The 14,021-nt window shown below is 42.1% G+C and overlaps 2 protein-coding genes across 2 annotated transcripts in view; one reads left to right on the top strand and one right to left on the bottom strand.

The window, feature by feature from the left end:
- Nucleotides 1-1,190, top strand: part of LOC133490901 (sorting nexin-18-like) — a 20,737-nt gene extending 19,547 nt beyond the window's left edge. The window contains exon 5 of the mRNA XM_061801585.1: nucleotides 1,130-1,190. Coding sequence (XP_061657569.1) covers nucleotides 1,130-1,145 — 16 coding nt within the window. The 3' untranslated portion in view covers nucleotides 1,146-1,190. The remainder of the gene's footprint in view (nucleotides 1-1,129) is intronic.
- LOC133490900 (chondroitin sulfate proteoglycan 4-like) overlaps nucleotides 1-14,021 on the bottom strand; it is an 18,121-nt gene extending 4,100 nt beyond the window's left edge. Inside the window, exons 1-19 of the mRNA XM_061801582.1 lie at nucleotides 13,829-14,021; nucleotides 10,219-10,382; nucleotides 7,835-8,941; nucleotides 7,367-7,762; nucleotides 7,133-7,251; nucleotides 6,927-7,035; nucleotides 5,499-6,824; nucleotides 5,076-5,168; nucleotides 4,284-4,775; nucleotides 4,076-4,210; nucleotides 3,677-3,865; nucleotides 3,422-3,604; nucleotides 2,676-2,852; nucleotides 1,972-2,170; nucleotides 1,763-1,894; nucleotides 1,352-1,527; nucleotides 1,071-1,263; nucleotides 484-655; nucleotides 5-383 (exon numbers count right to left, since the gene is read on the bottom strand). Coding sequence (XP_061657566.1) covers nucleotides 5-383; nucleotides 484-655; nucleotides 1,071-1,263; nucleotides 1,352-1,527; nucleotides 1,763-1,894; nucleotides 1,972-2,170; nucleotides 2,676-2,852; nucleotides 3,422-3,604; nucleotides 3,677-3,865; nucleotides 4,076-4,210; nucleotides 4,284-4,775; nucleotides 5,076-5,168; nucleotides 5,499-6,824; nucleotides 6,927-7,035; nucleotides 7,133-7,251; nucleotides 7,367-7,762; nucleotides 7,835-8,941; nucleotides 10,219-10,382; nucleotides 13,829-13,892 — 5,805 coding nt within the window. The 5' untranslated portion in view covers nucleotides 13,893-14,021. The remainder of the gene's footprint in view (nucleotides 1-4; nucleotides 384-483; nucleotides 656-1,070; nucleotides 1,264-1,351; nucleotides 1,528-1,762; nucleotides 1,895-1,971; nucleotides 2,171-2,675; nucleotides 2,853-3,421; nucleotides 3,605-3,676; nucleotides 3,866-4,075; nucleotides 4,211-4,283; nucleotides 4,776-5,075; nucleotides 5,169-5,498; nucleotides 6,825-6,926; nucleotides 7,036-7,132; nucleotides 7,252-7,366; nucleotides 7,763-7,834; nucleotides 8,942-10,218; nucleotides 10,383-13,828) is intronic.

Genomic DNA, 14,021 nt, shown 5'->3' with positions numbered 1-14,021 from the left:
CCACCTGTAGATTGTCTGGTCCAATTATTACTCTCTCCCCAGCTACAACCTTCATACTTGGAGTTCTGTTCCTTATCAGTGGTGGCTGGTCGTTGACCGGCATCACGGTTATGTTAAAAGTCTCTGTCACCATCAAACTATCCTCGATGTGGCGATAAGACTCTGTGTCTACTGATGAAAGGGAAGATGACGCTGCGTAGAATGGCGATGAGAAGGAATCCGAGGAAAAGGCGGACACGTGAGATGGAGATGAAGATAGGGGGGCATCCATAGGAGCCACCCAAGCCTGGAAAGTGAAGCTGTCACTTGTGGTCTCAGAATCATCATGAATGTATGTGATGCCAAACTTGTTCAGAGCGATCTGAGAAAAATCTGCTTGGTCCCTTGAAGAAAAAACAAAGCATTTTTGAACAAATTCTCTGCACCCAACCTACTCAATTACAACAGATGCTATAAGGAGGAGGGAGGAAGGAATTAAGAAACCTGGTGAGGTTAAATCCTTGGATTGACAAAGATCCGTGGTTCGGCAGGGAAATAACACGGTAAACAACATGGTGGTCTGTGTGGAGGGACTTGGGCACTCTACCCAGGAGATTAGAAGCATCAAGTTTGGATCGGTCAATTGTAACACTGCCACCCTCTGACACCACTGCACCTGAGGGACACAAAGAGTAAAGTTAATCCGTCTAAAATCAAAAGATTCGTTTTAGAGCACCGTCTGGACCATTACAATTCTACTTGGCACATTTCTGCCAAACAGTACAAAAAACAGTGGATGTGATCGCTGTGTCAAATACCATTGACAACTTCACTTGTTTGTGACATACCTGTGACATACAGTTGGTTTCATTCCAACATACCCAGTTTCAAGAGTGCTACAATGCCCACTTAGGTGCCATACTCATTTGATTGTTTTATATTTATGGCTTGGAAGTTATTTTCATCCAAAGTTTTACATTTCTATACTGAGTAATCCAAGGATCCCTTGTATAAACAACCACATTAACTGTTTAATTAGCTGGATTACTTCGATATACAGTATATAAGAAGTTATTTTGTACAGTGTATACCTGCGTTGTTGGAGAGTCTGCTGTCATGTTGTTGATCATGATGTTTGTTTGCCTGGTAGGAGATCAAGATGGTGAAGGTGGTTGGTGGAAGGAAAGCAGGCGGAGAAGACACAGTGAAAGAAAACGTATCTGCAGCCAACCATCCCACCGACTCTGGCTTGTTCTGATCATACAAAATAACCCCGGAATTCACCTAAAGCATAAAAAGGAACTGAAATTTACCAGATTTCTTCATTAAAATGAATTACAGTCATGGATTAAGACACATAAATGGTGGCCACCATGCTCTGTGTGAATGTAGAAATGTCCTGAGTTGAGTTGTCAGGCATATGACGGACCAAGCGGCCACGTTTTGGAGGAACAGTCACTGTAAACGCCACAGTGTGGTTTCTTCCATTAGCAGAGGGCTCGTTGGTCACCACCTGAAGCTCCTGCTCTGAAATTGCCGTCACTGAACCTTTAAAGTGGGGAAAAAAAAGAGTTTCAGACTAGATTTTGTACTCTTGCTTGGACATACAAATAATACAGATTTGTTCGACTGTAATCTTGTTTACGATGTTTGGGTGAAAATTTTAACTGACAGAGCACTGGCAAGGAACATTTCAAGACTTGAAGGACTCCATTATTCAATGATCATCATCTTAAATCAGTCTAGATTTCAATCGCTGTAGTGTATTTACAAGTTTATATACCTGGGTAGACCTCAATTGGATGGTTTCTCTGTAGTGTAAGAACAAGAGAATGAGCTGTCGTGCTGAAGATCTGGCGAGGGGCAAAATTTACGCCATCATTAACTTGAAAGTGGAAACCACCAGACAAAGCACCTAAAACAGAGAAAAGAGAGTGGCGGCACGAATAAAATAATGTGAATTAACCAACTCTCGGATTTTTGATGTCTCACCACTGTGTGCAAAGAGCAGCTGGCCATTTTTAATGTGATTCTGTGTGAAGTTCAGGATTTGCCTGGAAGGGGAACTCCTCAGAGCTAGGTAGCCATTACTGGGTGGTGTGACAATGAACTCGAGTGACTCTGGTGGAGTGTCTGAATCCTCGGCGCATAGATCATCCACAGAGATTTCTGTCACCGAACCCACCCAAACCTGAGGGGAATAATGACTGGATTTACAAGCGCAAATAATCTGAAATCTCTGGGGAGTACTGTAAACACATCCGTGGAACTCAAGGCCAATCTGTGCCTCACCTTTGATGAGTTCCACTTTAAAATATTTCCAATCTTACTTCTGTTATTTTCCTATTTAGGCTGACTTTGAGTAAAAGGGGGACTACACCCTCTCTGAATCACATTCACACTCTCACGAAGTGAGGACTGAACCCATGCACCTGCACCAAACTCGGGTGAATGTACCAGTTTTCCGCCAATAACATGTTCAAGGTCTTCCCTTATCAAGGCCAAAAAAAAAAACTTTGAAAAGAAAGATCACTTGATGCAAGATTCTTTGCCCCATCTATCTCTGTTTTGTCTAGATTCTGGTTTCTCGTTGAAGTCCCAACCAGAGATTTATTTCAAAAGGACCAATGTAACTGTATTGGGCAATATCTCCTACTCAATTCCCAAAATATTTTTTGGCGGTTCCTTGGTCCTACCTTCAGCCCCTTGTTGTTTGTAACAATGGGTGTCTCATCGTTGACAGGTGTGACATTGATGTGGACAACACACGGCAAACTGATCTTCTGGTTCTCTGTCTGGTTAGCTATGATGGTGAAGTTGTCTCTCACTGTGTCACTGCCGTCATGGATATAGGAAATATGTTCCCGTTCCACCTGGAAAATGCAAATTCGTTATGTTAAACAAAAATAACCCTGAAGCGGTGTACACACATACTGAGAATGTATTATGCCCTAACGTTTAAGGTTAGCAAAGGCCCTATTATCCGATGTCTCTAAAAGATTAACCGGATGAACTATCTGGTGGTTTGGTGTGTGTTAAGAGGGTTTCTCCTTCCTGATCTCCACAGAAAACATCCAAGATTTATAATTGTAAATGCTAAATTTGTTCAATAATTATCATCTATACAATTACCATACATCCTTACGTGTCTGGTCAAGACCAAGCTTCTTCTATTTCTTCTATTACTCTCTTTCCTGTGTATTTTTCCAGCAGTAAGGATACTGTGGTGCTGTGCTATGTCACTAATCTTTGATAGTATGACAGACATCATTATGTGTATGGTGTGTCGCTTTAGTCATCTGAAACACGCCACACACTTTCAGACGGTAAAACGTCAGATACCGGTTTTCTCTCACATTTTAAATATCGGTTATGCGTGTACCCCATTTAAACAAAACAAGACCCATTCAGAAAATTCAATTTAGAGGAGACTTGCGTGCACCTCGGTCTGCGTGAATGCAGTGATGGGCATCCCCGGGATCCGGCTGTGCTCCAGGTGGCCGTGTCGGGGGGGAACAACAATTTGAAAGAGGAAATTCATTCCTGAAAAGTGATGACTGTCAAACATGATGATGTCAGGTGTGAGTGGCAGTGACGACCCCTCATCCAAGTTTAAGTCTGACACCTAAAGAAATAAACACGACTTCAATATTTTGAAGTTTCTTCAAAACCTGGCTATTCTTCCATTTGGTTTAACCTTAAGAGGCAGCAGTGTGGGAATAATGTCAATCTCCAGTCTGATGGGTCCAACCTTGGTGAACCCATTGGTTGCCTCCAGCAGAGCAGAGTCATTGGTCCTGCTTCCTGTACCTGTTTGACGGTAAACAACGAAACCCTTGTTGATGTCCTCCTGGGTGAAAGAGGTTGTTGGCTGCCATTTGAATTCCTGTAAATTCCAGAAGGACAAGTCCAATTAAAGTTCTTCAATTCGCCGACCCTATTATCTGCTGGAAGATGTTGGTCATATTTGGAGTGTAAATTTCAAGACCCAATGGATCACCAAGTTTAAAACCAAGTTTGGTAGTGGCTGGTAAGTATAGTTGATGTAAGGTTAATTTTAAAAACTCAAATTAAGATTAGGTAAAAGGTTATGCACCCGGAAGAGACGCCGGTGTCCACCATTTTTTGTTCGCCACTTTTTCTCAGGGGAAAATGTCTCGATCAAGCCCAGCGTCGGAAGATTTTGGATGGTGAAGATTATCTCTGAAGGCTGACTGTCCTCATGGACCACCTGTAGGTAAGTAGTTAAGTTATAGTGTGAAAAATATTAGGTTTTCTTTCAACCTCAAAATCTACTGGTTTACCTCTATATGGTCCTTGTTTAAGGTGACATTGTGCCCCTCTGCCACCACAACCGGATGGTTACTTATGACTGTTGATGGCCTCTGATGACTCTCGAGACAGACTTTTATATGTATTCCAATGTCCAGATGCACCTCCCTCCTCCTACCATCTGTCCATCCCTCTCTGGTTTTCTCCCTTGCGCTTGCCGTGATATTAAACATATCGAACAATTCCTGGCTGCCGTCATGATGATAGACCAAACGCTCCATCTCCAGGTCCTCTTGCGTGAACAACGAAACGGCACCTGGCACTGCTGCAGCGTCACTTCCATTAAAGCGGAGGATGCCGTGTTTTGGTGGAATAAAGACCTCAAACGTGACTTGCCGTGGGTCTCGGATGTCCAGGTTGCTGTTGACACTGAGGTTATATGAGGTCAGATTTGTTATCCCACCCTGCTGGACCATAAGGCCTGTGTTGGTGTTCACGTCAAGGTAAGGATCTTGTGCCTTCACCTACATCAGAGGAAGAGATTAATGCCACAGAAAAAAACATTATGTCCCAAATTTAGAGTTTGTAGATCAAGTGTCAGATTAAAATGTGATGTGCAATTTAACTGACTAATATAGTCATCATCTAGAAGGTATACATTTTCTTTTTTGGTTTCATGTTTGATGTAATTCTCGTGTACTGTGTTCGTGATGATAGGACATCGCATTCAGGTCCACAGGTGAATAGAAAATTACTGTTTTGGGTCTGAAGTTTCAAAATTGGGAACACTCTACTTTTAGGATGGATAAATGAAAATATTTTACCTCCATTAGGGTAGAAACGTAATGTTTCCCATCTGAGACAAAAAAGACAAAACGACCAAAGCTGACTCCACTGTGTACAAACAGTACATTTTTCTGTGGGAAAAAGTGAAAATTGAAACAGTTGAGGTGGGGGGGAATCAAATACATTCCAATTAAATTCAGTTTTATAAATTGTTATAACGTTTAGATCTAGAACCATGCTTCTAGTATCAAGATAGAGCCCAAGAAAATCCCCTTTGATTAATAAAACACACTATACACACTACCAATCAAAGTTTGGATAGTTTCTCAATTGATAGCATGATAAAGTGGGACCAAACATTCAAGTGACAGCGTATTTAATATTCTTCTATTTCTTATTATTCATAAATCTCATACATTGGCACATTTGAACAAGGCGCATTAAAAAAATGTTCAAAAAACCTGCTTGAGATCCCGCTGGGTGAACTCATAGAGTTTGTGATTGGGCGCACTAGCCAAGACCAGCTCCCCCATTGGAATTCCCCTCCGTGTGTACACCAACCAGTCATCTTCAAAGTCTGAGTCATCGTCCCGGTAACAGAGGTCATCCAAAGTCACTAACCTCTGGCCATCTCGGGCCACATGGAAAACTTTATCGACCACCCTGACAGGTCGCTGATCGTTGATGAGTTGGATGGAAACGTTTACAATGTGCTCCACCGTGTTTCTTTCCTCCTTTCTGCCGTTGAGTTTGGTTGGTTTGTAAACCACAATTTGAAAAGCGAATAAGTCCTGCTTGGTCTCACTGTCATCATGAACGTACATCACACTTTCTTCAATGATATCCTGATTGGTGAAGGCTACTATGTTGTTGTTTATGGAGGTCGCGTTGGAGAGGTTGATCCTCCTTAACTGGCCGTGCTTTGGCTGCACCGTAATTCTGTAGTGGACCTCGCGGTTGCTCACTGTGTGAGTGAAGAGAATACTTTTCGTAATGAGTTTACTTCCTCCTTCGATGACTGAAAGGCCTTTGTTTACGACGGTGAAGTCGGTTGACTCGGGTCTTATGTGGATTCTGAAATCGTGACTTGTTGAGTCGGCGAAGGTGGAAAACGCCCGAAAGCCACAAATGTCTCTGGTGTCATCGGGTGGTTTCTCAAACAGCTCATATGTCACTAAACCGTCTGTGATATTCTTCTGGCTGAAAGTGGAGTTTCTTTTTAGAACTGTATCAATGAGTAGTAGCTGACCTTTCTTGGGCTCAGTTAGAAGTCTGAAATACAGGTCACTGTCATTGAGTTTAACACCCTTGCTGATGACATGAAGGTCTTCAGGAGTGACTACAATTTTCAGAACACCGTTGACCTCCATCTTGCTTCTTGTAACCTTAAAATGAATCCATCTTACCACAATGGGAAACACAAACTTCTCTGTTGCAAAAGAACCAATGCTGACTTGGCATTGCACCTGGTCAGTGACATTCTGAGTCTGGATGCCACGGTAATTGCTCAGGTACCTGATCTGTTCTTTTTCTAGAAGTTTCTGAGAGAAGACTGTTGTCAGTTTCCAAATGCCACTCGAGTGCCAACATTGGACTTCGCCGTACTGAGGCCCCTCTGTGACATTATAGAGAATTTCCAGTGGCTGATCAACTACATTAACTTGTACTGCAAGATGATTGGTGGTGATGAGTGACGCTCCGCCCTGGTTCACTACCAGTCCAGTGTTGTTCACCAGTTTGTGCTCGAGCTCCACTGCAAGAATCTTCAAAATGACTGTGGTGCTGTACTGAAAAGGAAAAGAAACAGATCAAATGCAAAGGATATTTATCGTAAAATCACATAATCTCAATTATCATAGTCATTCTGTTTTAGTTACCGCAAGTCTTACCTTCTGACCATCGCTGACCCTGACTGCCATTCTTGAGGTAGAGACCCCTGTGTGGACAAAGCTAATCTTACCCTCCACCAAATCATCGAGGGAGAACACTTTAATGGCCCTGGAGAAAAGATGCAATTATGTCATTCACTTCTTTATTATTGTGTGTGTCGGACTAATAATCAGGAACTGAAAGCATAACTGGCCATCCAACCAACCTGTGAGGGTGATCTTTGTGTTCAAGATGTCCGGCTCTGTTGAAGTTTCCCGTGGAGCTGAAGACCAAATCAGCATGACTGCTATCAGGGTCTGATGCGTTCAGCACACTTCTTGTCAGCTGGTGACATTGTCGATGTATACTTCAGTCTTTCATGTCTCATAAAACTCATGTTCTCACCGGAATGTAGTTTTTAGACATTGCATTTCTTGTCCATGAAATCGTTAAGACCTACCTGCCGTTTGGAGTTTTGAAGGAGCATAAAAACATTTCCCTGTGGCAAGCTAAGCATAGGTGCATCGTTAACGGGACTGATGCTGATGTCAAATTGGTACAGGCAGTGCTCCTTCAGATACACAGGAAGCTCCTTGTTGTGGTTTGAGAAGATGGAAAACATGAAGTTATCATGGAGATCCTCCGAGCCGCTGTGGACGTACATTACTCGGCCCTGCCAGAGGTCAAGCATACTAAACGCCAGGTCTCCCGGTTCCTCTCCCTGTACTGGCATGTTTCCCCCTTTGCGATCTTCAGGACCATGGTCAAGCTGGAGGTGGCCGTGAACTGCCTGTTCCTCAACGCGGAACATTAACTCAGATGGCTGCAAGCCCAACTTTACGAAATCAAGATTCACCTAGAAAATTAGACATTGTTTACTGAAAGATTAGATTACCTAGTGCATTAGTGAAAGACAGAAGTAAAGTACCTTTATATGTTTTGGCTCCAATGGTGCCCAGCTTCCTTCTGCTACCTCGAGGCTCTTCAGCAAAATGATGTTGGAGACGTTTCTATCACTTAACTCGTGTGCGGTCGTCATGTCAAATTCAGGAATATACATTGGGCTGGAAGTGGACACAGTATCTGACGTTTGGCCTATCTTACAGCCCACAGTGACGTCCTTGGAGATGACCACATGAGGGAGGCCAGTTCTTTGAGTGTTTACTTTAATTTCTTTGAGGCAGCCTCTAAAGGAATATCCACTGTCAGTCACCTTACGGTGAGCCTTGGGAGACACAAGTCCAGCTCGTTTTGCGTCATTCCAACTTTGTTCTTCTAAACCCCCCAGAAAAAGAGGTCCTCTGAGTTGGATGCGCTGCAATCCTGGCCTTAGACTGGCCTGTAGCAACTCATGACCTACCTTCAGCTGTACAATGTGGGGAAGTATTTGTAGCCGGATGGGATACCAGATGAGGTTGCTGTTGAGTTGTGTATGTGAATACAACTCAGTCTTATACCCCTCTTTGGTTCCAACTATTGCAACCAAATGACCGTTTCTGATCCCTAATATAACACCTCCCTGACCAGCAGCGGAATACAGCACTATACCATCCTCTGTCCCAGATGGGTGCAGTTCGCATTCAAACACACTTTCTCGTTTCGACTCCCAGGGTGGCAAAGAGATGAACGATTCTGAACTGTAAAAATGGACCGAATCATCTTCTGTTGCAGAAAACACCTGACTACACCCCAGAGACACCTCGTGGACACTCTTGTAGCCATTATAAGGACTCAAATTGGACAGTAGATTTAGTTCGTTGAAAACAGCTTCATTTAAACAACCTCTAAAACCGTTGGAGACATTCACAAAGTGAGTATGATTGAGCCCCGATGCACTGCCGACAAAAAGGAAGTCTACGTTGAGCTCCACATCTGGTCCTGGCATATGGACTGTTGTGTGAGAACTTCTGTCCACGGTCATGGAGACACGATGATGGTTGTGGGTGACCTCGACAGAGTGCCACACCAGATCACTGAGGCTGGTGTTGCTTTCTGAGCGCAGAATCTGCTCACCCAAGCCAAGGTCCACACGTACCTTGATGGGAAAGGTTGTGACAAAAAAGATTAGTAAGAGAGAGGAAAAACTTCCATTTTTATGTTCAAACTGTTTTGACATTAACACAAATAATTTGACTTTACATGCCATAGTCCTAATATATTGAATTCAAACACACCCATATAGGGAGAATTTTTTTCTTAGAATTATTTACACAAATATATCCGCGATGTACACATTTTTCAAATCCACAAATATTTCTGATGAAAGATGATTTAAAGCTAGCCCCTGTTATTATTTAAACCTGTAACAAGCTGTTTTTTTTTAATGTTGATGACTGATGATAAAGACGGAGCTGGGTAAAGTAAGTATCTTTCGGCTTGTCCCTTTCGGGGTCGCCACAGCGTGTCATCTCAGCTCAAGCTGCCAGTTGTCCAAAATGTTAAACTAGGCTGATTACACCCAGAATCATGTCGTGACTGAAGGAGAATTCCACCAAAGTCGGGTGAGTGGACCACGATACTGTCAGTGACATGAAATAATGCTTAAATCTTAAATAAATATCAAACACAGTTAGAATTGGCATACCAATATATATCACAAACGTTGTGCAGTTGGGTGTTGAGCGAATTATTTTCGACCATACCATATTTCTGAACTATAAGGCGCACTGCATTATAAGGCGCACCTTTAATGAATGGCGTATTTTAAGACTTTTTTTCATATATAAGGCAGACCGCATTATAAGTCACACAGAATAGACGCTACAGTACAGGCTAGGGTTACGTTATGCATCCATGAGATGGAGTTGCACTAAAGGCTCAATATTGATCGATATATAAGGCCCACCGGAATATAAGGCGGACTGTCGGCATTTGAGAAAATTAAAGGCTTTTAGGTGCGCCTTATAGTGCTGAAAATATGGTAATTTTATAAAAACAACAAACCACAACCCAAACAGCATAAAAGCTAAAAAAAAAAAAAAAAAAGTTCAAACTAACATGTTGTACGTCAAAATGAAGCCCTTTCATCAAAAAAAGTAAAAAGTAAGTAAAAAAATGTAAGTAGAATTTAGTGCACACTTTCATGTGATTTCAGACTAAATCATTGTGCGAGCATTAAGATTCTTTATTTTTTTTTCCCCCTAAATGTTACTCATAGGCAAACATGTCCCAAAAAGAAGTGAGTGAGGCCACTTTGCAACTCCTCACGAGCAATCTGACACCGAGTCGAGCGCAACTCCCCTCCTTTCACCCAGCTTCAGCATCGTAAACGTCAACACGTACTTCTTGAATCATGACCACATAGTAACTCACCTGTAGGCGCCCAGAGGTCACCTCCAACAGCAAGAAGTCTCTGGGCCCCGCCGCCAAAAATAACAGGCCCTGACGACTGGAAGTTCGAAACTGCAAGCGGAACAACGTTTGTAAGGAGGCTTTCGCTGTCTGCAGCTGGATGGAGCTGTTGCCGTAGAATGACACTGGAATGATGTCATAAAAAAAACCTTTAATGAGGTCAATTCATGAAACTTTGAAACTGACAAATTTTAGGATGAAAAAAAAAGCTAATTAATGCAACACGCTTGATACATTTTCTTGGTGGTCCAGATTCAAGAATCTCCTCTGCCTATCCCTAGCATATAGCTTTCTTACAACCTACCGCAGGATGTGCCAACACATTATTTCAAGTTATTTTTATTATCCACACAAACACACCACCAAGCTGTGCGTTAATGCCCTCAAGCCCTCTATTGACCGGCCTGTCAATGCGGTGTGTACTCTGCACTTTACACCTGCAATCCAAATTCAATAATGGGAGCTAATGCACTGTGGCGCTGGCCATCTAAATATTTTCGGATACTAATTAGACTTTGCCGTTGACCCTAATGACACGGCTTTTAGCAGTCAGAGGTCGTGGCTTCAATTGGACTCATTAATTGCTTTAAAGCTCCAAGGGAGAAGCAGACAGTCGAACTGGAATACTACGTACAGTGAAGAAAAGAAATATTTGAACACCCTGCTATATTACAAGATCTCCCACTTAGAAAAAATGGAGGTGTCTGAAATTTTCATCCTGGGTGCATGTCCACTGTGAGAGAGATAATCTAAAAAGAAACATCCAGAAATCACAATGTATCATTTTTTAACGATGTATTTGTGTGATACAGCTGCAAATAAGTTTTTGAACACCTGTCCATCAGCTAGAATTCTGACCCTTAAAGACCTGTTAGCCCGCCTTCAAATGTCCACCTCCACTCCATGTATTATCCTGAATCAGTTGCACCTGTGTGAGGTCATTAGCTGCATAAAGACACCTGTCCACCTCATAGAATCAGGAAGACTCAAACTTGTAACATGGGCAAGACCAAAGAACTGTCCAAAGACACAAGAGCCAAAATTTTACAATTCCACACGGCTGGAAAAGGCTGCGGAGAAATGGCCAAGCAGCTTGGTGTAAAAAGGTCCACAGTTGGACCAATCATTACAAAATGGACGGAGCTAAACATGATCGGCAATCTCAATCGGAGTGGAACCCCATGCAGGATATCACCTCTTGATCTCTCAAAGATCCTTACAAAGGTGAGGAATCAGCCCAGGACTACACGACAGGACTTGGTCAATAACCTGAAAAGAGCTGGGACCACCATTTCCAAGGTGACTGTTGGTAATACACTAAGATGTCATGGTTTGAAATCACGCATGGCACGGAAGGTTGCCCTGCTTAAACCAACACGTGTCAAGGCCCATCTTAAGTTTGCCGATGACCGTTTGGATGATACCGAGGAATCATGGGAGAAAGTTTTGTGGTCAGATTAGACCAAAATGGAACTTTTTGGTCATAATTCTACTGACCGTGTTTGGAAGAAGACGAATGATAGGTTCCATCCCAAGAACACCATCCCTACTGTGAAGCATGGGGGTGGTAGGATCATGCTTTGGGGGTGTTTTTCTTCACATGGGACATGACGACTGCACTGTATTAACATTGAATGACCGCGGCCATGTATTGTAAGATTTTGGGGAACCACCTCTTTCCCTCAGTCAGAGCATTAAAGATGGGTCGTGGCATGGTCTTTCAACATGACAATGACCCGAAGCGCACAGCCAGGAAAACCAAGGAGTGGCTCTGTAAGAAGCCTATCAAGGTTCTTGCGTGGCCTCGCCAGTCTCCAGACCTAAACCAAATAGAAAATCTTTGGAGGGAGCTGAAACTCCGTGTTTCTCAGCGACAGCCCAGAAACCCGTCTGATCTAGAGAAGATCTGTGTGGAGGAGTGGGCCAAAATCCCTCCTGCAGTGTGTGCAAACCTGCCGAACAACTACAGGAAACGTTTGACCTCTGTAATTCCAAAAAAAAAGGCTACTGTACCAAATATTGACATTGGTTTTCTCAGGTGTTCAAATACTTATTTGCAGCTGTATCACACAAATAAATCATTAAAAAAATCATACGTTTTCGATTTTTCTTTTTAGATGATCTCTCTCACAGTGGACATCCACCTACGATGAAAATTTCAGACCCCTCCGTGATTTCCAAGCGGGAGAACTTGCAATATAGCAGGGTGTTCAAATACTTATTTGTCTTCACTGTACACTATGGACAGTATGTTACTCATGTGGTTGTAGTGTAGGAAGGCGCTGCATCATACGGACACAAAACAAAAGAAAATATTAGACATAGTCCAGTTTTACACCAATACAATATATAGCCTTAATAAAACAGAATATGCTCTCTTAAGAGTTAATAATGATATACAGTATTTACATCACACCCCAACTGCTGAAACTTAGTATCGGCACGTACTATTCATATGCGCCTTACAATGGAACATGAAAACGTAACTAAAGTATACAGTCTATATCGCTTTTGGGTTGCAACTGTGTTTAACAACCACATATTTTTTAAACACTAATGCAGTTTTGAATGACATTGATTTGACCCAAAAAGCAACGGCATCGGCGCATCGCCATCCATTAGATGCCGAATGCAGGTCAGGAAGTACGCGTGAGTGGGTTCGGAAATACTAAAAGTCAAAGTGTGGAGAAATTAACTTTCCATCCCTCCATTTTACTACACTGTACTACGTGTCCTCATTAGGGTCTTGTATTATGTAGCCTATCCCGTCTGACTTTGAACAAGATGCACCCTGCACTTGGCGGCAGTCAAACGCAGAGCACAATTTAGTCTTCATTGAATGTGAAAATGTAAGTTTTTCAAATATGATAGAAAGCTGAAACCCACGCAAATACCGAGTGAACAAGCAAATTCCACACAGGTAAACAAAGACGCGTACACAGGACATGCCAACTGCGTGATAAACTTCCCAATCACCCATCCACAGTGCTAATTATTAATCAACCCATTTATACGTGTAACATAAAGCATGAAAAATTCAAAATAGATCATTCCTTATTGTGATACCAAAAAATAAAAATAAAAAATAAAAACATAATTTCAAAAATGATTACAGTGATGAAACAGAAATACTGAGTCAGCAGACCGAGTCGGCGTGCTCGTCATCATTAAGATGATCATCCATGCCTAATCTGCTTCATATTATGGATTACCCGATTAGTCATCTGCCAACACTCACACACCTCCAGTGCCTCCATGTTTTTTTTTTCTGATATGAGTAAAATAAATGAAAGCATGGGGAGTTTATTCAATGCAATCCTTTATAGTATCACAGTGGCATCAGATGTGTAGAAGTATTGTACTTGAATTTTTTGAATTAACCTGCACTGCTTACATTTAATGACTAAATGAGTCATGGGGAAATGACAACAAATTAACTTATATATAAAAAAAAAAAAAAAAAGTAGGGAAGGAAGAAATAGCCACACCGAAACATGAGAGCTATGCATTGATTTTCAAAGATTAACAGGGCGAAACATGAGACACGATACTTTTCTTACTCACACCTTACCTGCATAAAGTTGTCCTGTAGAAATGAGCAGAAGCAGCAGCAGCTCACCCACTAATCTCCCCATCGTTACTTATTGGGGCCTTGAAGAAAAAAAATCCCACTTATTTTTTTTTTAAATAAGAGCAACATCTGCATTCTGTGTACAAAATTCCATCAGTGATGTCTCTTAATGTTATTTACAGCAAGTGACAGG

The sequence above is a fragment of the Syngnathoides biaculeatus genome, chromosome 17 (assembly GCF_019802595.1).
Source record: "Syngnathoides biaculeatus isolate LvHL_M chromosome 17, ASM1980259v1, whole genome shotgun sequence".
NCBI lineage: Eukaryota > Metazoa > Chordata > Actinopteri > Syngnathiformes > Syngnathidae > Syngnathoides > Syngnathoides biaculeatus.
The sequence above is the reverse complement of the archived record's forward strand: the minus strand, read 5'-3'. Positions and strand labels throughout refer to the sequence as shown.